This window comes from Octodon degus, unplaced genomic scaffold (assembly GCF_000260255.1).
Source record: "Octodon degus isolate 3935 unplaced genomic scaffold, OctDeg1.0 scaffold00094, whole genome shotgun sequence".
Taxonomy (NCBI): domain Eukaryota; kingdom Metazoa; phylum Chordata; class Mammalia; order Rodentia; family Octodontidae; genus Octodon; species Octodon degus.
In genome coordinates, this window is record NW_004524670.1 from 945,158 (window position 1) to 967,599 (window position 22,442).

Below are 22,442 nucleotides of genomic sequence, written 5' to 3' on the forward strand. Positions count from 1 at the left end.
AAATAATGACCAAAAAGGACATATTTTGACCATATAGTTGCTATGACTCTAGAAATAGTGAGTGGGCTATTATGTGTTATTGAATTGTACACCAAATTTCATTTGGGTTTGGTGATTATATAAATTTGTAAAATTCATGACCTCTTGGTGATTAAAAACCACAACTATTGATCCATTGGAACTTTAAAGGGATTTCTTTAAAGTAATAGCTATAAATGTCAGCTTCAGTGATTATCATAGTAAACATTTCATATCTTGTAGGGTTTGTCTCTTAAGCTTTTCCTTTTGTTTTCTTAGAAATTTCTCAGCAGTTTTGGTAAAAATCAAGTTTGCACTAAAGTATGCATCTTAACCATGTGGCTTGGCTCTTACTATGGATTTTTTTTTCAAGAGTATTAATCTGTTTCTGCTAGCTATTAAATTCTTAATGAATTTTCAGTGGATTCTTTGTTTAATTCTCTGTCCAGATTTTCAGGTGTTCTTGCTTTTTTAAGGGCAAAAGTTCTGTCTTTATAGAGTGATGTACATGCTACTGGAGTAATGAGTGTGATTTGATATTGTGATAATAAAGTAATGATTATCTGTCTTTTATACCTACTGGGATGGTGTCATGGTTTGGGGTGAACAATATAGTACAGGACATGTTTTATAGTAGTATTTTATAACAAATCATTCAAGAATAACATACTACAAGAGCAAGAAATCTGTCCACACACTAAATACTAAAGAATCCAGCTATGGGGGCTAGAGCTCATAACAGTGCCTCCCACCAGCCCAACTGGAGGCCTGGAGCCCCCAATAAAGTCTCAGGCAGGCCTGCTTCATGGATATGTGTTGGAAAAGCTCAAATGTCAGTGGTGGAAACTAGGAAGTCTATGCCAGTGGGATGAAGGATCTGTGTGAGCAAGCTGAGGGATTTGAGCTGGAGCTAGGAAGCAGTGCTCAAGGTAAGCCTCAGAGCTCCCCCAAAAGTACCACAGCTATCCTTAGCAACAGTGAGGTCCTGAGCTCCTCCAGCAATGAGAAAAGCCGAGTTCCCATCAGGAAAGCCAAAGCTACAAACTTTATGAGTTTAAAGAGTGTACCATCTTTCCCTCTGGAGTCAGGAGTTGATGCTCAAGATGAGGACCCAAACTTCTCCAAAATTCTTGGGAAAGCCAGCATGACAAGGTCCTCCAACAGAACAGCCCAAGAGAGCTAGCAGCTTCCAACAGCTCCAACAGCTTTTCCGAATAGTGTCCGAAACAGTGTTTCAGCAACATCTGTTCTGTCTTTATACTGCTGGCAACAACTGTCAGGTGGGCCTCCCACACTTGGCACCAAACTAGTGTAATTCGGCTGGGTGTAGTAATTGACCACCTGTTAGAAATCCACTGCAGTCTACCCCTGGCCAACTTGATAAACTATACACATTTCTTAAACCAGTCCTTAGTGGCAGATTTGTGAAGGCTGTATATGCTTTGAATCAGCGTCCTTTGTATGGTACTATGTCTCCCATAGCCTGGATTCATGGGTCCAGGAATCAAGGAGTGGGAATAGGAATGGTACCACTCACCATTACCCCTAGTGATCCACTAGTAAGAGTTTTGCTTCATGTCCCCATAACCTTATGCTCTGTTGGACTAGAAGTCCTAGTCCCAGAGAGGAGAAGCTTGTACTAGGAAGTACAACAATTAAACCATTGACTTGGAAGCTAAGATTTCCCCTTGGTCACTTTGGTCTCCTCATGCCTCTAAGGAAACAAGGTAAAAAAGGAGTCATAGTGTTGTCAGATATGATTGACCCAGACTGTTCAGGGGAAATTGGATTACTACACAATGGAGGAAAGGAAGAATATACATGGAGTGCAGGAAGTCCCTTGGGGCACCTCTTAGTATTGTCATGCCCTGTTACTAAAGTCAGTGGAAGGGCCGGTCAAATAGTTCAGCAGATTAAAGCACCTGCAAGCATGGGTAGGGGCTGGGGTTTGATCCCTAGGCCTGCCATTCTGGCCCTGTCCCTGGGGCATGCTGAGCCAGCCATTGAGACTGGGCGTGGTGGCGTGTGCCTGTAATCCCAGCACTTGTGAGGCTGTAAACAGGAGGATCACTATGAATCCAATCTAGTAGTGAGACCCTGAACACCCTGTAGACCCTTCCCTAAAATACAGAAAAAAAAAAAAGTCAGTGGGAAACTATAACAACCTAAGACAGGTACAATGTCAAATAGTCCAGAGCCTTCAGGAATAAATGTAAGGGTCACTCCACCAGGGAAAGAACCAAGGCCGCTGAGGTGCTTGCTGAATGCCAAGGGAATACAGAGTGGGTAGTAGAAGAAGGTAGGTAGTTCTAAATGCCAGCCACAACCACATGATCAGCTACAGAAAAGAGGATTATAATTGTACTTTTGCCCCTGTATGGTTCTGTTATAATATTGGTGTACTTAATACCAGTTCTTAAGGATTATTAAAACTGTATTAATGTTGAAGTTATCAAATGATTAAGCAAAGCATCAAGCAAAGAAAACCAACATTCTGTTTTGTTAAGGGAATTAGTGCATTTCTGTTTGTGCACAGGATTGTTATAACATGTTAGGCACAATTATATGCATAACTATATGGAGACAAAGAAATATGTCTAGTTACCAGGTTGATAAAGGGTAGATTGTAGTAATTCATTGATTATGTCAACTTGAGAAGCTAAGAACATAACTAAATCATCTCAGCAATTCAACACCCTAGGATGTGGAGGCCACCTTCTAGAATGATTCATTACTTAAAGGGGAATGCAGAAGGATGGAGGGTCCCATTCTTCCTTGGAGGAGCTCTCGTCTTCACCATCAGCTTCTGGTTTGGATCCTTCAGCCTTCTCGTGCAGACTCATCAGCCTTCCATCGTAGATCCATCAGCATCCTGATACGGACTTGCATGAAACACTGCAGTGCGCTCCAGACCTTGCGCTTCAGAATCCTTCTGTCTCCAGTGTGCCCATGTCCTCTGCACGCTTCCTCATCTGACTCTGTGGCTGACCATTGTAAGCCAGTCTTGGAATTTCTTATACATTTGTACGTCTTGTATTATATCTGTACCTCTAGTAAAACCCTGAGTCATACAGATGTTGACCCTTGTTCCGAAGCAAGACACTATATGCTAATCTCTATTTCCAGTGTCATTTGCTGGTGTAGCATCCTTTAAATTTTGTTCCTTAAGGTTTATTGGGGGGACAGTAAACTCAAGTTGACTGATAAACTCAAGTCCCTGTTGTTTGCCAGAACATTTTTGATTGGTTACTGTGAAGGCTCCTGGCCAACTTAAGACAGCTCCACTGAATAAGCAGAATATTAGTTGGTGCCATGGGGACTGCCTAATATGGAAATACTTGAAAATTCCTAGATCTTGAAGTTTGGAAACACTTGATTTTCCCTTCACAAAGAATAATTGAGCTTTACCTTTTGGGAATTTCTGCCCATGTTGGTCTCTTCCTAACTAGCAAGTAAGGTCTTGTGGATGCTATACTTAACAAGTACTAAAATTTGGCTTTTTAAAATTTTTTTATTTTAGGGAAGGGTTTGCAGGGTGTTCAGGGTCTCACTACTAGATCAGATTCAGTGATGTGCCTGTTTACGGCCTCCCAAGAGCTGGGATTACAGATGTGTGCCACCATGTCCAGTCTCAATTGCCATCTCAGTGTGCCCTGGGGGTGGGGCCGGCACAGCAGGCCTGGGGATCAAACCCCTGGCCCCTGCACCTGCTTTCAGGCGCTTTAATCCACTGAGCCATTTGGCTGGCCCTAAATTTTGGCTTTTAAAACAATGTTTTAAAAATAAAGTTCCTAATACCTAGTGAAGACAAATGGTGTTCAGTGAATATTTCCCTGATTTGAGTCAATTCAACCTCCCTCTGCTTCCAGATCTTTAGCTGTCTGCTTTTTTGCATCAGTTTATGAATTCAAATCTTACTCCTTGTTTGTTCTTCATTCCCTAAGTGTGAACAGTCTTTTCTCATATGGAAGTTGTTTTTCAAATTTAGATTATCTTAATATTTATAACTATTTGAATGTTGTTTATAGTTGTAGCAAAAGGAATTATGAATTTGAAACAGTTACCTCTGTGAAGGTGACCTATAGCAGCTTCTTTGTTTTATTTTGGTTGGTGTTTCTTTTCTTTTTCTTTCTTTCTTTTTTTTGGCACCAGAGATGGGAAACTCAGGACCTTGCGCTTGCTAAGCAGGTACTTAGGCTGCCGAGTTATATCCCCAGTGCTAGCAGTCTTTTCTTGTAAATTTTGTTGTTGTTGTTGTTGTTTTTTCTCTTAGTACTGTGAATTAAACTTGGGGCCTTGCACATGCTGACCAAGCGCTGTACCACTGAGGGACAGCCTCACATCTGCAGCTCTTTTTGTAGGTTTTGTGAGAGAAGTTCTGAGCCAAATTTGAACAGTAGTGTGTTCACAGTAGTGATATACTTGGAGGACTTCACGATGCTGAATGTATAGAGTGGAATGATTTGAAAGGTAGGATGTGAGAGTTGACAAAGATCTCAGACCACACGTATTACATCCTTCCTTTAGAGGTGAGAAAATTGGCTCCAGGTTCATTCAGTTGAGGCACAGAGTAAATGGAGATTTGTACCAATAGTGCTTGTCATCAGGAAGATAACACGTGAGTAAATTTATGAAGTAATTTAAAATCTGTGAAGACATACAGAAACATAGCATTTTTATCCTGATAATGGAGATGTAAGTAGGCAGACCTCAGGTAAGTATTGCTTTTTGTTTCTGTGTTCATTGAGAGTCCTGTAGAATTCCTTTGCTTCACTATCTAAAATAATAACTGTTACGAGGTTGCACTGGGGATAAATGAATCAGTGTATGCAAGATATATTCAGTATAGTGCCTGACATTAAATGCTCAGTAAGGCACTACGTAATAAAATTGAGAGATTAATTTTCTTTGTACATAATTTTTTTCTTATTTCTAGGAAAATGTAAGTCTGGTATCTTCCCTGAAATCTAGCCCACATGTTTTTATCTGTGTCTGTTTACCTCTAGACTGTCTGTTCTGGTTAAATGATGTCATGGCCAACATATTCCAGAACATCAAAAAGTAAATTTTGGTGTCTGTTTGCTTAAAATTCTTGAGTAAAAAGTTCCTATAGTCTTCTGGATACACATTGGGTTTAGCAGAATAATCTTATGTTTGTTTTTCTATTTTTTTAAGTTTGCCATCCACTTTATGCCTGTTTGTCATTTTTAACTATTTGATGTTCCCTAGTTCTCTGACTGCCATTGTTTTCTTACTGTGGAACTTTGCACATGTTGTTCCTTTTAGTTGAGATACAGTGTTTCCCTCCACCTTATCTGTAGGTATGTACACCCACACCCACACCCACACCCACACACACACACAGTATCCTTTGCTCCCACAGTAACTGAGGTGCGACTGAATTGTGTTACGATGTGTGTCCTTTGGTTCGACTGAGCTCCATGAGACCGTGAGTTCAGGATCTGCTTTCCTTTTTTCCATTTGGAGCAGCTTCCCCAATGCCTGACTCACAGCAGGCATCCAAAGCAGTTGAATGATGCAGCCTTGGCTAAATTGACGGGTTTGTATTTTTATGAGATTTGACTTCTCAGAAGAATACATGTGAAGAATACATCAGCCTGGCAGATTCAGCAGCTAGAGCTGCCTGGATGGTCAGAAACTGCCAACACGCCTGAAACTGTAGGACTGCTGAGTGACTTGCAGCTGTACCACTTCTTGATTGAGCTGGAAAGCAGAAATAGTTGGTGCTGAGCATTATTTTTGTGAGACTTAAGAGGCTACAGTGGAAATAAATGGGTTAGTGCAAGTACAGTTATATCAGCTTGTCTCTGTTAGGTAGAATAAGGGGCCAGGCTGAGGCAAGGGGTTGGGCAGTAAGAGGAATTCAGTGTTAGAGGAGGAGGGATCAGAATCCTAACAATGTCATACAGCCACACTATGCATATGAATTTCTTGCTGCTGCTAAAGGTCTCATTTGCCTCCTCTAGATTTCATCTGAATTACTTAACTAAAGGTGCTGGTAGTAGTTTTTAAATGAGATCGTGATGTATAATAAGTGCCCAATAACTGTTATCCTTGTCTGTTTAAGGGATAATGAAGAGATAAGACTGTGAGATGGTCTCACAAAGGCTGTACCCTCCTTGTTCACTATTGTCTAGTATTTCCATGTAAATGGGAAACTAATTAACACATTTGTTGAGTTACTTAATGAGGTTATCAAGGCAGTGTTTCTAGAGGTCTTTGAATATTGTTATTTCTCCCTAGATCTTTTTGCTGAAGCCACTTAGGTTCTGTTTCATGAAACTTGAACTCTAAATTTGCAGAAAATACCTTGTGCTGCTTTGAATTATATCAAGGAAACATTCAAATGATGTCATTAGTAGGGCTGCTGTACAAAGGAGCTGATATTTTTTCAGCATTTGAATTCCCAAAGAATGCCAGCAATACATGGAGAGGTGAAGTTTCTATCTGAACATTTATTCCACAGTCATAGAAACTGAAGATGGAAAAGACCTGAGGACTTGTAGTCCATCCACGTGGTTGTACAAGAAAAGTGGCTGGAGCAAAGCAGCCTGGTTACTTCATGCCCACAAGACAGCATTTCAGTTCTTGGAGCGGAGCGCTTGCAAACACACGAGAATGAAGACACAATGCAAATACTCTTCACAAGCCTTAAGAAAATATTCAGAAATACATTATTTTCATAAAATTGTTAGTGATTAAAAGAAAAGAGGGAATCTTGGATTGGATGGATGGGTTAGACAAGTGAGTTTAGGAATAAATAAACCAGGGGAAGTGGTATTACCACAAAGCAATTTCTTCTGAAGACTAGGTTTTCTAGCTTGCTTGTCAGAATGTGACATGGGTGGAAAAGAGGCTCAAAAGTAGTTTCTTTTGCTTCATTCTCTATACCAAGGAAGTGCGAAACTTGCTCCCCAGCTCTGGTGGACCCAGATGGTATAGCTGTTTTGCTTGGTTCTTGCTCCACTTTCCACTCCCTGGGCAGGCTGTGTAGGAAGCTGCAACTCCCTTAAAATGTTTGTGCAGCAGCAAGATTCCTGACCGGAGTCCCCTCTAGGAACATTGAAAACCTACCTGATAGGGTGCCTGTGCTGTCACACTTGGCTATCCCAGTCTCTCTTCCCACCTGTTTTTATCTGTTGAAGCAATCTCCTTTCTTTTCTGTTTGTGGCATATATACTTTGCAACCCTTATTTATGCAAACTGAGTAGCCTTGTATGTTCCACCTTACTTGGTCTTCCTGTGGTAGGAGACTGTCATATTGCAAGTTTCCCAATACCAGAGTGTAAAAGTGAATGGAGACCTTGTCCTCATGAAGTGGGAGCCCACCAGAGGAGGGACAAGAGCACCCTTAGCTCTCTACCAAAATATAACCTCCACATGATTTTTTCTTTTTTGAACCTAAGGAGGGGAGTTGAGAGAACTGAGGAGGAGCTGAACAGAAAGGTTTTCAGGGATCCACCCTTTCATTAAATCTTTTTACAAAACACAACACACTGTTTCACAAATTGCAAAACACTGTTCAAGTACTACCATGGGGGAGGGGGGACATTGCTACTGAATGTGAAGACTGCTTCATTTCACTACAAGCAATTATGGTTTTTCTTCATCCAGGATGTGGACGTATTTCTGCAATACTTGAAATTAGCATTAACCCTGCCTTCAGCCCCTGCTGCTTCTGGCTGCATCTTGGACACTGTTTTGGCTGAGTAGTTCCTCAGCAGATACTTGAGGAGCATGCACTGGTCTTCAACTCTGTGGATAGGCAGGGCCGTCTGGCATCTGATAACCACAGTTCAGAATGCCTCTGTGGAGAAGCTTAAGGTAAACCCGATATACAAAAATCCAAACTTACAAAACAGGTACATTAAGGGATAATTAATTGCATTACAAAAGGGATCTATACTTTACAAAAAATTTCACCTCTGGATTCCCTTAGCTAGCTTCTCAAGTACAGTCAGAATATGAATTGAGTTACAAAAATGTCCATGTACAACAGTAGGAGCATGGCTGTAACGGGAGTTGAGGCACACCTGTTTCAACCTTCTGTGCTGTGCAGACATCCAGGGTGCTTGGCGTAGTGGCAGAGTCTTGGGTTGCAGACGGGTGGTGTCAGGGTCACTCTTCCACAGGCAGCTGTACATCTACTTTGGGGCCTGGGATGAGAACATGGGAGGACAGTGTTTCTCAAAGTGAAGTGTCCTTTTTTGTTGTTGTTGTTTTTTAGGGTTCAGTTGTTTCCCTCATTGTAAACTGTTTGATCTGTGAGGTTGATGAAGCTTAATCCTTTGTCAGTGTCCAAGTTTACCTTCACTCCTGGTTTTTCCTAGCCAATTAACTAATTGCTAGGGTGTCATCTAAAGCTTAAGGTATTGTTTCTCTGGGTAACTCTGGGTAGAAATGAAGACATTGCATTCAGAAGTTAGGAAACATACTTTGTGATTGGGACACCTTTCTAATGATCTGCATGTTGGCTGGCTCAGTGATATGAACTCACTGTAGATGTTTTCAAAATGACTGAGTAGAAATGAGTATTGAGGGAATAAAACAGTAATTGATAAACAAGGAAATTTAGTCCTAAATGGTGTCCTGGGGCCATGGTGGAGGTTTAGAAAGTGAATCAGCAGATATGTGCTACAGTTTTAAAATATTTTCTCCTATCTCCACTATGGAACCCACCACCCCCATATCTTCCTCATATCGGCCAGTGCTTGGGGGCAGCCAGATTTCCAGAGCAGTGTTTCTCCAGGAGTGATCTTAGGATGATGCCCTGTGTGTGTCACAGGTTATGTGCATCAGCTATGTTTCTGACCCTCCACCAGATCTGTGTCTCTTCTAATCTCTGTGGAAGGGTCCTAGCAATCTGTACTCTGAGATGTTCCTTATGTGACTCTCAAGTATGCTAACCTTTGGGAGCTGAAGTTCTTGAGTTTCTAGCATTCCTTTCTCCATGCCCAAGCAGTTGTACTTTGGGAAAGGGTTTGCTAGACAGAGTGGAAGTTGGGTTACTTATACCATTCATTTGTAGGCATTAGGTGGGACCTGGAGGATGAAAGGAGCCAAAACCTATACATAGCTCCTCAGAGATGAGTGGGTGTGAGGGTGGGAGAGTGCATTGGTGACTACTGTACAGGTAGAAAAAGCTCAGGGCAGACTCCTGAATGTTGGAACTTGTGATGTTCATAGGCTCCTTTCCCTTTTTGGGATCGTATGACTGATAAATAGGTGACTGTTGATCTGAAAATGCCCTACTGTGTGGCATGCAGAATACTTAACCCATAGTGCAGCCCACCTACCCTACTCTAGGCAATAAGCAGGAATGTTCCAGCTTCATCCTGTGGTCACAACCTCACTTTGCGTTTCTCTTTTTTTGTTTCCTTTATAAAAGGCACACACTATCCTGGAGATACTTAGCTAGATTGGAAGTGTAGTCCTATTCATTCCTTAGCCTATTTGTCTTTCTGGCTCCAAAATTGTGGGGATGCATTTGTAATGTCTCATCTGCCTATTATTCTCTGTTCCCAGGCACCACTTTCCTGTCTTCTTTCATAGTGGTGTGTAAATATATTCCGTTAGTCAGAATAGGCCAGAGATCCAGTTTTTTAATGAATGTCCCTCTTGCCTGATCCAATCAGCCCTTCTCTGCAATGATTTTGAGTTCAATTAATTTTAAGTATCCTTACTCCTCCCTCCCCCAAGTTTCTCTAGCTGTTATCCTGCTTCTCACTCAGAATGTAGAACAAATCTGTATTGAGGAATTGTGTTCATAACTCTGGACCATCCTATTCTATATTAAGATTAGTACCAAGAATTTATTAAAACATAGGTATGAATAACAATTTCATCTTTTGTTAATAGTGCAGAGAAAGGGCTAAAACCCAGAATGTTACTGTGGCACCTGGTGAAAAAAATAACAGGAGCTTGGATTGCCTAGATGTTCACAGATACCTTACTTGGAGTTTACTTCTGACCAACTTCAGACTCCTGCTATGAAAAAAGATTCCTACCCTGGAGACCTGGGGGTGGTGAGCTTGGGAATTGCTGCTGCATGGGATGCTGGGGGAGCAGACTTAAAGACCTTAGCTTCCCCACACTTTCGTCAGTCGGTAAAAATAGCATTACACAGTATCTCAAGGGCTCAGGAATGCCAGGAGCTGTGAAGAACAGGAAGCATTATGATTGCTTAGGACTCACAAGTCCGGTTTGTCCTTTGATATTCCTCCAGCTCCGTTTTCCTGCTCACAGCCAATTGCAGCTCCTGGCGGATCACTTGAATCTGCTTCTCAAGCTCTGAGAGTTCCTGCATCACTGAGTTCCGGGCTAGGTTGAGGGAGTCCGCTTTCCCATTGGTGGTCACCGTGGCTGGGAGCTCTCTCCTCCTTGGTGGGAGTGGGATATCTTGGTGGGCTTGGATACCCAGCTGGTTTGATTCTCCTTCGTCACTGAAAATGTATTTGCGTTGATTGTCATGACTCAAGTTGGAAGTATTCCATACCATGAGCTGGCGGGGTCCTATGTTGGTCCTAGAAAACAATGAGTTTGGATTCATATTCCATTTTGCAGCTCTCAAAGTGCCTTTCTCTACCTGTTGGCCACCTTTTGCAGGGGCAGTACACAACTGGACTTGGATTTAGAGAGGAGGTCAGTAAACCACAGACAGATTGCCTCCTAGAGTGACATGGGGACAATAGAAGCCCTGGACTCTGAACCTAAGTCAAGTCTTATGCTACTGTGAAACAGGGATTAGTGTCATCTGATAAAACGGCTCTGGCACCTTCTTTTGAGAGGAACCTTAGAAGCTTTTTTTATTCCCTTCCTTTAGGGAAAGCTTAGAAAGCAGTACTGCCTTGAAATATCTTTTAGCTGTGAAGATGATGCTTTAGTAAGAGTGAAAAATAGGTTTATTCAGATATTGTACTCTTAGTATCAGCCTGCTGTTGGACATTACTATACATGGCTCATGTTTATTTCTACTAAGCCTTGCTGATGCTCACTATTTGATTTTTGAAAGAACAAAAGTATGTAAGCCATACGTTTCAGCAAAGTGATTTTAGTATAGGAATAACTTTATGTGGATTGAAAATAACAAGTCAGGTCTAATGTTTAAATCCCCTCAGTCCCCAAAGTCCACAGGTTCTTGGGGTAATGAAAATCAAACATAAACGTTCTTGTAATCCTCTTTCAGGCATACATTGTACCACCTACTGCCATCATGGAGAAGTGGCTATGAACACAAAGTCATTGCCACATAGGTACTGGATGCATTGACTTTTTTTCTGAAATACACTTTGCAAAATGGGTGCAAAGTGGTCTAATCTTTTATTCCTCCTTTCAACCATGTACCTGTGCAATGTGACTGTGCTGCTTATTTCTATCAGAGTGCAGAACCTACTTATTCTCCCCTTCAATGAAGTCTGGTCTCATACTGTTTTTGAACAATTGAAAAGTTGGAAGTTTCAAGCCTAAGCTTTTAAGAAGCATTACACTGTGCCATGCTCTCTCCTATCCCTGCTGCTACATGTGAACAGGTCCCCTTTTGTTTGCTGCAGACAGACCATGTGGGAAGTCCTCCATCTTCCCAACTGACCCAGCTGAGGCCATCATAGACTACACATGTAGCTGCTTATGTGTAGTCTTAGCTGCTACACTTTAGCTGCTCCCCACTCCCTTCCCAAGCTGGCTTGCACACATACAAGCAGGTTCACCCCAGTTCAGCCATGTCTGACTCAGATTAGCAAACAGCTCAACATGGATTCAAATGCAACCTACTATTGCTGCCATCACAGTAGTGGGATGATTCATCACAGCAAAAACAAACTGAAAATTTCTCCGGGCTATAAAATGCACAGATCACTATATAGATCTTTAGACTTTTCTTAGCTTTTTAAAAATATGAATAAGTAGCACTTGAATTCAGTTTTCCTATGTTCAGGGCTGGGTAAAAGTTCTATAATCAATCTACTTGTAGCTCTACCCACTTTAGAATTGGAGAAGATACAGACCTAATTTTTCTTACAGCCTGATAGTTTTCTGTATTTTTCCACATTGAATCAAGAACTACATATAAGAAAAGTCTCTTCCACCATCCATATTTTCTCTGTATTGAAGAAAAAAAAAATCTGAGGGCTGGTCAAATAGCTCAGCAGACTAAAGTGCCTGCTTAGGCAGAGCACAGCGGTGGTGGTGCAATCCCAGTGTGCCTTGCTGGCCTCACCCCTGGGGCACACTGAGACTGTGATTGAGACTGGGCAGGGTGGAGCATCCCTATAATCCCAGCACTTGGGAGGCTGAAAACAGGATCGCTGCAGAGTCTGATCTATGTAGTGAGACCCTGTAGAACCTGTACTAAATACACAGAAAAAAAGAAAAAAATCTACCTCTTTATATAGCCCTGATTTCTCGTAAAGCTTTCCTCAATCTCATTGCTAATGACTATCCTTTTGTTCATTTATCCTATCGTCATTCATTTTACTTATCCCTTCATTTTTATCCTTTCATTTATTCTGCATATTCAATAAATATAGAGCAGGGGAGGATGTCAATTTGTAGTAGGCACAAGCATTTGTTTGCACAGATACTGTTCCAAAAAAGGTGGGAGCATTGTTAGGCCAGCAGATATAACTGGTACCATAGAATGATGGGAAAACCTGAGAGGAGAGAACCTCCCCATTTTCTTAGGCTGTCCAGGCAACCTCAGTGATGTTCTCCAGAGTTTTGGATATCTACTTGGGAAGATATTACAGAAGAATAAGCAAGAGCTGGATTCTTTCTTGACAAACCTAATTCCTAGCATCACCATGCTTCTATGATGTATGACTCAAGGTGATAGATACACAATGTTAGGGTCTAACTGGATGAAGGAGTGCCACACTCTTGGCTTCAGTAATATTTAGGTTGTGTTTTGTATCAGGCATCCTTCAGTCTTAAGAGCATAACATGACCAATTAAGTGACCAATATTTTACACTAAAATTGAGCAAAATTGGCATTTACAAGGCAAGTATGGAACACTGAGGTTCAGTGCCTCACTGAACTATTCAAAAGAAACCTGGCAGCATTGAGACCCCAAAGACTTATTGTAGGTATTGGATTATAGGCAGGTGGGCACAAGAAATGTAGGCCCAAGAGAGTAGTACCTCTCATGTATAACAGAAGAAAATGGGGTGGATAACATGATTTGTTTTCCTTGTTTATATCTCCTGGAGAGCTACTGCAGTCCCATTTCTCTAGGATGAAAGTTGAGTGACAGACCCATTTGGCTCTAAATTGAGGTTAAATAGATGCAAGAATCATATCGCATTTGAGGGAGGATCATTAAGCTCCCTCTAGGAGCTGGCTGTAGGGAATGGCTAAACCTGGAAATTGATCACATGTGCAGGGACTAGGAAAGCCAGGTCCCAGAAGAAAGAGCTCCAGAGGCAAGCCAAGAAAGTTGTTCCAGCTCTAAGAAAGCCAGGTGCTCAGGCTTGCATACAAAGTTGTTAGGCAGAGGAGTTGAAATTGACGTCAGCTTTGTGAGAGTATAAATAAAGGTACCATGATGGCTCAGCAGTTCCTTTCCTTCCAGCCAGAGAGAGGGCTCCACCTGACCTCAGCTTTCTATCTCTTATCTATTTTTCCATCCTCTCACTGTTCCCTGTCCCCCCAAATTCCAGAGCTGCACAGGATGAAGCACTTCCTGTTTGTATTTTTGCTGGGAAACAAATATTTTATCATTGTAAGATATCTTTTCTTCAGTGTCTTCTTGTGTTCCTCTGGTTAAAGTTATATTAAAAGTAATTATAGCCAAATTTATATAACCTCGCACACCACATTTGAGACCTGATTAATCTACAGCTTGTGCTAACTGGTTTGCACAGTGATACTGGGATGCCACAGACTGGGAGGAGGTAGGGAGTGCTCACTGACTAGAAAGAGAGGACTTAAGAGACAATGGAAATGATACTGGCAAACTCTGTATAACTTGGAGAGAAAGGACTGCGGCATCCCCAGAGGAGATGTAATCAGCAAAGAAGAAAAAAATCATGTTGTTTGCCTCCTTTTTATTGTGTTCTGAATTAGAAGTATGAGTGTCAACTTTCAGACATACCCAGGAAGCCAAGCTTTGAGCTGAGGCTATGCCACAGATGGCTGAGCCACTACTGCTGATGCCCTCCCCTGAGGCCTCTGGGCACACAAAAGGACTAGGAGGGCTGCCTCGGGTACAGGCAACAGAGGCCACCGAGAATGAGACGAAAATGCTTTTATCATCTTCAGTCACCACAAATAAGGCAGCTGCCATCCACAGCCTGGCTATGGTGAAGGTATAAATTTTAAATTTTCAGATGTCACTGATATATTTAATGGATGTTACTGCCAATGAATGAAGTGTTGTTTTCTAGAAGTTTCCAGGACTGTCAGGAGGAGATTAGGCAGGAAGTATTTAGCACATATTTCATGTATTTCTAGGAGTGTTAGGGTTGGGGACTGGAAACCTGCACAAAAGATAATATCCCATAAAATTTATTGCCCAAACTACTCATCAGTTATTATTTTGTACATAATAGCTAATATTTTAAGATGTTTTCAGGACTTTTATGTATACAGCAGTCCCTCGCTATTTTGCATTTCAATTTTCTTGTTTTTTTTTTTTTTTTTTTTTTTTTTTTTTTCCCCTCAAGAACTGGGGATTGAACTTGGGTCCTTGTGCTTGCCAGGCAAGCGCTTATTCCACTGAGCCATCTCCCGGGCCCCTGCATTTCAGCTTTCGAAGACTCACTGTTCTGCATGTTTTCATAAAAATAGTAGTCTAAATTATTGCAGATTTTTCACTATATGGCAGGATTTTGCAGTACCATGTAATATATGTATGTTGTTAGAATTATATAGGTTTCCAAATTTAGAAAGTGGTTAAGAACATTACAAGTGGGCTGGTGTGATAGCTCAGTGGACTAAAATGCCTGCTTAGGCAAGTTTAGGCAAGCCCAGGGACCACAGTTGGATCCCTGGCACCACATGCTGCACAACCCACCCCTGGGGAGGGCTGAGTTGGCCCGAGTCTGGGCGTCATGGTACATGCCTGTAATCCCAGCACTGGGGAGACTGAAAACAAGGGGATCACCATGACTCTGAGCTGCGTTGTGAGACCCTGCAACAATGAAATACTTAAAACATTAGAAGTGTTTTTTTAAGTGGGTGAAAGGTTTATAGGAGTGTGGGAAGGGTTTATAAAGCCTTAGAATATATATAAATGCTAAAATAAATACAACATCACTACTTTGCTGATTATCACAGGGGTGTCTGGAACATAACCTCTGCAGTAAGTGAGAGACCACTGCATTATTTAATTCATACACCAACTCTAAGAAATGGGTATCACTTTTCTGTGGTACTGAGGATTAAACCCAGATCTTTGGGTTTTTTTTTTTGTTGTTGTTGTTGTTTTGTTTTTTGTATTTAGGACAGGATGTACAGGGTCTCACTGCGTAATTTGGACTTGCAGTGATCCTCTTATTTACAGTCACCCAAGTGCTGGGATTACAGGTGCGTGCCACGCCCAGTCTAAATTGCCATCTCTGTACCCCGGGGTTGGAGTTGGTAAGACAGGCCCGGCAATCGAACTCCCAGCCCCTATGTCTGCCTAAGTGGGCGGTTTAATCTGCTGAGATATTTGGCCAGCCCATAAACCTAGATCTTTGGACTGAGTTGTATCTCCAGGTCTTTTTATCTTTCATTTTGAGGTAAGGTTTTGCTAAGTTGCTAAGTTATCCAGTCTGGGTTTGAACGCATGATCCTCGCGTCTAAACTTTCCAGAGTGTTGAAATGACAGGCATATGCAGCCTTGCCTGGCTGCGGGTACGTTTTTATCTCGGTTTCCCAAATGAAAAACTTGAGGCACAGAAAGGTTAAAAAGCTTCCCCAAGACTGTACTTGTTATGGTTGGTGGAGACAGGACCGAATGGATGACACTGTACTCCACAGTCCACACTTGCATAGTCCATACCTAGCCATGAGATTATTTTGCCCTTGTTGCATTTCAGAGTCTATACATGTGTCTGTATTTGTTTGTTTTATTTTATTTATTTATTTTTTTGTGGTACTGTGGATCAAACTCAGGACCTTGCACTTGCCAGGCAAGCACTTATGCCACTTAGCTATCTCTCCAGCCCTTATGTTTTATTTTGTTCTGTTTGAAACTGCATCTGTTCATATTGATTTGATCAACAAATTGACAGGATTTTAATCTGAATCATTATTTAGACATAACTTTTGAGCACAGATTCCAGCTACATCCCTAAACTTTTATTTTAGCAAATATAAAGACAGAAGGTGTTGACCTTTTCTTACCTCTTTTCCACGTGTTTGGTCTTGAAACGCTGCTGCTTTTCTTCTACATACGATGTGTTTAATGCTCTATGAAATCTCTGGTGGAGAAAACAGATTCAAAGGTAGTGATCATTAGAAGCACACTGATGGGGAAAAAGTACCACTTGAAATTTAATGGAGTGTCCAGTTGCTGCACAACTTGGCCTCTTTAACCTAATTTCCAGGGTTGCCTGATAGTGGATCAACACTCAGCCCTTAATCTCTATAACAAAAATTCTAAGTTGTTGTCCTACCTGGAAGAAAAGCAAAGTGATCTGGTAAAAGCTTAGAAATGAGAGAGAAAGAAGCACTGTCATAACTCATGTATAGCAAGGGTCCTTATGCAATTGCTAGTGAAGAGTCAAAATCATAAGCAAATTTCGTGGTAACCATGACAAAGAAGGGAAGCAGAATTCCTGGGAATTAAAATAATCATATTGTCATAGAACAGAGAACATCACTTGTGTGCAGTTTTCCCCAGAGATAAAAATAAGAATAGAATTTAGTTGTAACTAAATCAATGAGAGTAACATCTAAGGGAAAAATGGTTTTACATTAACAAAGCAAGAAGTGGGCAGCAAGAGGAGACAAGGAGGCAGTTGCTGTTGGCTCTCCATGCCAATGTCCTACATGGAGAAATGTGCAAACTGTTGTGCCTGAATGTTCAGAATGTCAACAGTTTTACTTTTTCTTATCAATCCATCTCTGTATAGTTGTCTGATTGGAAGAACCAAGGCCCCATGTGGCTTGTCCTTGGCACTAGGGGGCCTCAAACCTCAGAACCAGAGAAAAAGAGAACAGGAGCAAATGGAATCACTAAAGAGGGACAGGAACTTCAAACTTCTTTATTGGGTTTTAATTTTAACAAGAAAAGAATCTGCGGGACACAGACTTTTCACAGCATCTCTTCAAGTCCTCACTATTAAGTGAATTCTGATTTAAAACAGTTCTGTTGAGTCTTCTGTGAGCAGCACAGGAGGTTTCTTGGGACCAGAAGGGACACTGGGATAACATAAGAAAGTGAATTCATGGGATAGAGGGAAATCCACCTACTAACTGAAAATACCTTCGCCACCCTCATTGCCGTGGGAGTGGGTCAAGAGGAGTCTGAAAACATGACAGTTCGTCGGTCTCTATTGTTTTTTCATTTGGAATTCTGAAGCATGAGAAGATTGGTGCAAGAGACCCGAAGCACTCACCTGACTGGTGTGCAGCCAGTATTGCAGCTTGGACTTGTTTTTGATTCGTGGTAGCAGCAACCTGTACACAATGTGCTCACCAATGGTTGTCAAGATGGACAGACCGAATCCAACACACAGCAGCACAAAGAGCCCAGAGAAATGTTTGATGCCCATTTGCAAAGTCTGTGACAAAACAGGAAAGGCTGTCACTGTGGTGATCCTGGTGGCCCAGTGTTTATTTGCTCTTTTTCATTTTTAGCATGAGATCCCCTTTTCAGCCCCAAGGAAAGCTTGAGAGTGTCCCTAGCCAGGAGCTCAGTGAGTCGTACTGTTCTTTACTGGTAAAGGAATCCACCCATAGTGGCCGGTGGGATGCTGCCCAGCGCAGCCTCTGGGGGTTCCAGGCACGGTAATCACACTGTGCATAAAATCCCTGGAGTTGTCCCAAGGGCTGGGGTCTGGACAACCATGTGAGGAGAGAGAGAGAGCAAAGGAATGAATATATATTAAAATGTTACTATATTAAAACAAAATGTAATATATTGAAACACTAATATGTTTAAATAAAATTTAACATGTTAAAACATAGCCTCACTGAGGGCCAGAGAATGAGTAAATCTAATTATTACGAGTTTAAGGGGGAAAGATAATAAGATTAGTAACTGTGGATTTTGGTTTGGCAGAGAACAGAGAGATCATCTAGTTCAATACCTTCATTGTGCAGATGAGGATATACACTCATACCCAAGCAATGGTGCTTGCAATCTCATTGGTTGACCATAGTTTTGTCCCACCTCCAGCCCATCTAAGCAAGTTCCCATCTAAGCAAGTTCCCATATTCTCCACCACCACAGACCCACCTCACCGCATGGTTTTGCACTATAAAAGGCCCTGGAAGAGACAGCTTCCCATGGACTACCTGCTCAGGGTCCCACTTCTGTCCCCCCTTGGGACAGGAGTTTTCTTTCCCCCAATAAATATATTCTGCTCATAATAAAAAGTATAGTAAATTAAGTCAGCAAATGAACTTAGGCAGTGATACAAAGCACTTCATATTTATTGGTTGTCATCTTTCTTTTTTTAAAAGGATTTTTTTTTTTTTTTTTTTTGGTGGCTCAGGCTGCCGAAGGACAAGTCTGGTAAGACAGGTGGAGCTGGGGATTGAACAGCCATATGCTGTGCCTGACTGCATTTGTATAGCAGGTGCTTAAACAACTGAGCTAACTGTCAGGCCCCTGGTTGTCATCTTTCAACCAGATAAAAGTTTTGCAATGAGGGGGGCTGGGAAGATATCTCAGTAGAATAAGTGCTTGCCTGGCAAGCACAAGGGCCTGAGTTCAAACACTGTTTCTGCCAAAAAAAAGAAGTTCTGCAATGAAGTAGTTACAACTCCACCCCCATCTTATAGTTAAAAATAAAATGCTATGTTTTATTTAGCTCTTGAATGTCATGCTAAGGAACTTGATTGATATTTTTTGATGGAGGCTTTTTGTCATCACTATCATTGAGAATTATTTATTTTTTCTTTTTCATTGAGAATTATTTAGCATTTAATATGCATAGGTCACAATTCCGAATATGTAGAAACTAATGTTCATAATAATCTGTAAGATAAGGCTGATACTACCTCTTCTTTAGAGGTGAATAGTCACAAAGAAGAGCAGTAACATTTGTAAAGTTGTGGTGAGCTAGGATTCAAACCCTCAGTCTGTCTGTAGAGCCCCCACACTTCACTACTTCCTTTGTCTGATATAAGTGATATCTCATCCTCTTTAAGGAATTTTCCTTACTTTGCTCTCCCCATCTCTACCCATTCCACTCCTAGAGAGACAGCTAGTGAAAAATAGCTTATGAACTGGCTCTATATTAAGAGGTTTATCTGGGGATTAGGTCTCAGCGGCAAAAAGCTCAGAGAGTTCAGGATTTGGTGGAGCCTAGCTCATTGATTATTTTCTCAACAATAGGACTTCAGGCAGTAGCTGTGAATCAAAGACCAGCCTTAGGATCTCCAGGGAAGGAAAGACAGTTGCTGAGCAGGGGATCACAATTCCGGGAGCCTGAGAAACCAGCAAAATCAGGCAGATGACCTCAGACTACAGGCAGGAGGTCAGTCCTGGGAAACAAGGAACCCTGATCTAGGGGAAGATCTGGATGCACTGGGCCCTGAAGGCTGCACTGGCAACAGGACTCTTCCTGCAGTATCTGTACAAGTGGTAACCAACTGTATAAACTTGAGCTCTAGAAAGTATATCCAAATGTGATTGAAAATAGCCATTGGCCTATACCCACTGCAATATGAACAAGCCGTGGCTATTAGAAAGATTTAATGAACTAATTATGGCTGTGGATAAACAACAAACTGAGAAAATTCATCTTTCACTAACATTGTCAAACATTCAGTAAAACTTTTGAGCCAGTGGGCACTGTTTTCTTGTAAGTCAGTGTCAAGATGAAAAAGAACAATGCAACTTACAGTAAATCATCTTGCCTTTAAATCCATGGCTTTTCCCTCTATTCTTTTGTGCATAATAATCTCATATTCTTCAAATTGCCTCAGTAATACTTAAGCTGTATTCAGTTTATATTACTCCTTTTTAAATTTCTGAGATTCATACTCGCACACTGATAGAAGTATTTTTTTTAATTAGGCATTTTGTATATGTGTGCCAAATACCACAGTGCACCTTCATGGTGATATAATAACACCATGCGTTAAGTATTACTATCTCCATTTCACATTTGAGGAAATGGAGATGCATAAAGGTTAAGTACAGTATTCAAAAGCATACAAGCTCGTATAAGGGGGAACCAGGCTGTTGCTCCAGGACTGTGTGATGCCCAGGCCTCCACTACCTCCTGAGTGAACAAAATTTGCTGGTGTCCTTTGTTGTCTGAATGCCCACTTCCTATTCCTTGTAACAACCTGCAAAAAAGTTTTGTTCAAAAACTCAGCATCTGAATTGAAAATCCACTGTAATCTGCCTGCGAGCACCAAACAAAATGTTGAAGCTGTGTCTGAGTCTGAGTGATAAGATGCGCAGCTGCTGTTGTAATTCAGCCGCTCTTCCCCGAGGAACATGTTCTTGAAATATGTTTGGTGTTAGATATATGCATCTACTCCACATTATCAAATGAAAATGTTTTTTTTCCCTAATAAAGTGGAAATTGGTCAATTTGACATTCATTGTTGATCAGAGGAAGAAGAAGAGAAATAAACATTCAATATCAAGTCTATAAAATTAATTTAGTCATGATAGACAAAATGACAATTATAGTTGCAAGTGGTATGAGGAAAAACACATTGAAAAATGCATAACCTTCATGCTGTTGAGAGCTGTATAAATGACAGCAAAAACGAATGCAAAGAAGCATAAGTTTTGAGGGGGTTTGCACCCATTTCTTCATCTGCAGTTTCATTTGACCTCTCACAGTCACACACTTCTAGTCTCCAGTGTCAGAGGTTGTCCCACGATTTAGCAGTCATGGTTCATTTAAGTCCTTCAAGGTTCTCCAGCCCACCTCATTACACTTAAGCAATTTAATTAGTAAGCAACCAATCAAAAAATGGTCTTGTTTATTTTTCTCAGTGATTTTTTATTTTATTTTATTTATTTGTGGAACCGGGGATTGAACTCAGACCTTTGTGCTTCCCAGAGAAGCGCTCATTCTACTGAGCCATCTCCCCGGCCCCTGCTCAGTGATTTTTGCAACATGCTTAACACTTCATTTTTGTTAAACTAAGTTAATAAATATTCATTGTACCATGGAGGGAAAACCTAGTTTGCATCTGGTATCATATTTTCCATGATGTACCCAGACCTACACACCAAAGCACTAGAACATTGGTATTTTAAATGCTTAACATTATGCAGAAATTTTTGTTGAAATGTTATATAGAAAAACACATGCGTCCTGCATGGGACATTACCTATGTATAGGTGTCAAAGTGTGTTTTAGTGCCATTTAGGGAAACTGAGGTTGTTCTTGGATGAAGCAGGAAGAATTTGTTGTTTTTCCCACTTAAAATAATGGAAATTTACTGACCAGTATTTCTAAGAGCAGACTAGATTCAGACAAAAGGAGACACCTGTGCTATCAAATGTATGGCTTCCACTCAGATCATTGAAGCTTCAGTAAAATGTAAAGGTGAAAAATGCCAATTTTCTTCCTGCCCACCCCCTCTTTTTTTTTTCATTTTGCTTAGATGTGGACACATGAAACAGCTAGCTGGATAAATGACTGGTTCTCAAACTTCCAACAAGAAATGTGATTAAAATATTTCACTTGTTGTTTGCTGTAGATGTTACCAATAAAGTCCTATGGAACTAATGCTCCTTAAAGCCAAATCCACATTTCCCGACATAAGGCAGCAGTTCAATTTTTTTGGTTCTCTATATAAACTGGTTTCAATTTTTGTTCTCTGTTTCAGTCTTGGACCTAGTTAATCACACTTTTGCTGCTCTCTTTCCCCAGTCACCTGACAAGTCCTTTCAGCTGTTGTTTACTGCTACAGTGTCAAACCCAAGTAAACTTTCACTTTATTAATGTCTGTAGGTTGGACAGTTGATTGCTGTATCCCCATTTATAGACTTCCTTCTATTCGTTTTGAGATACCCCTCTCTATTCTACCTCAGCCTCTTTCACTGTTCCTCCTCTTCTTTCTGATGTGACTATGAGCATGCTCTCAATTCCTTGCTACACTCACTTTTTCATCCAGATTTCTGGCTCTAAACACTACCTATATGCAAAGACTCCAAGAATTGGGAACTGTCATTCTTTAATTCCATACTCAGATTTTCTACTTGGGTATGTAATACATATCACAGACTTAATATATCTGAAGCAAACTTTAATTTTTTCCCTGAAATCTGTCTTTTAC

General features: G+C 41.0%; 1 protein-coding gene across 1 annotated transcript in view; it reads right to left on the reverse strand.

The window, feature by feature from the left end:
* Positions 1–10,222: 10,222 nt before the first annotated feature.
* Grin3a (glutamate ionotropic receptor NMDA type subunit 3A) overlaps positions 10,223–22,442 on the reverse strand; it is a 195,859-nt gene continuing 183,639 nt past the window's right edge. The window contains exons 7-9 of the mRNA XM_004638060.1: positions 17,582–17,746; positions 16,365–16,441; positions 10,223–10,562 (exon numbers count right to left, since the gene is read on the reverse strand). Of these exons, the coding sequence (XP_004638117.1) occupies positions 10,223–10,562; positions 16,365–16,441; positions 17,582–17,746 (582 nt within the window). The remainder of the gene's footprint in view (positions 10,563–16,364; positions 16,442–17,581; positions 17,747–22,442) is intronic.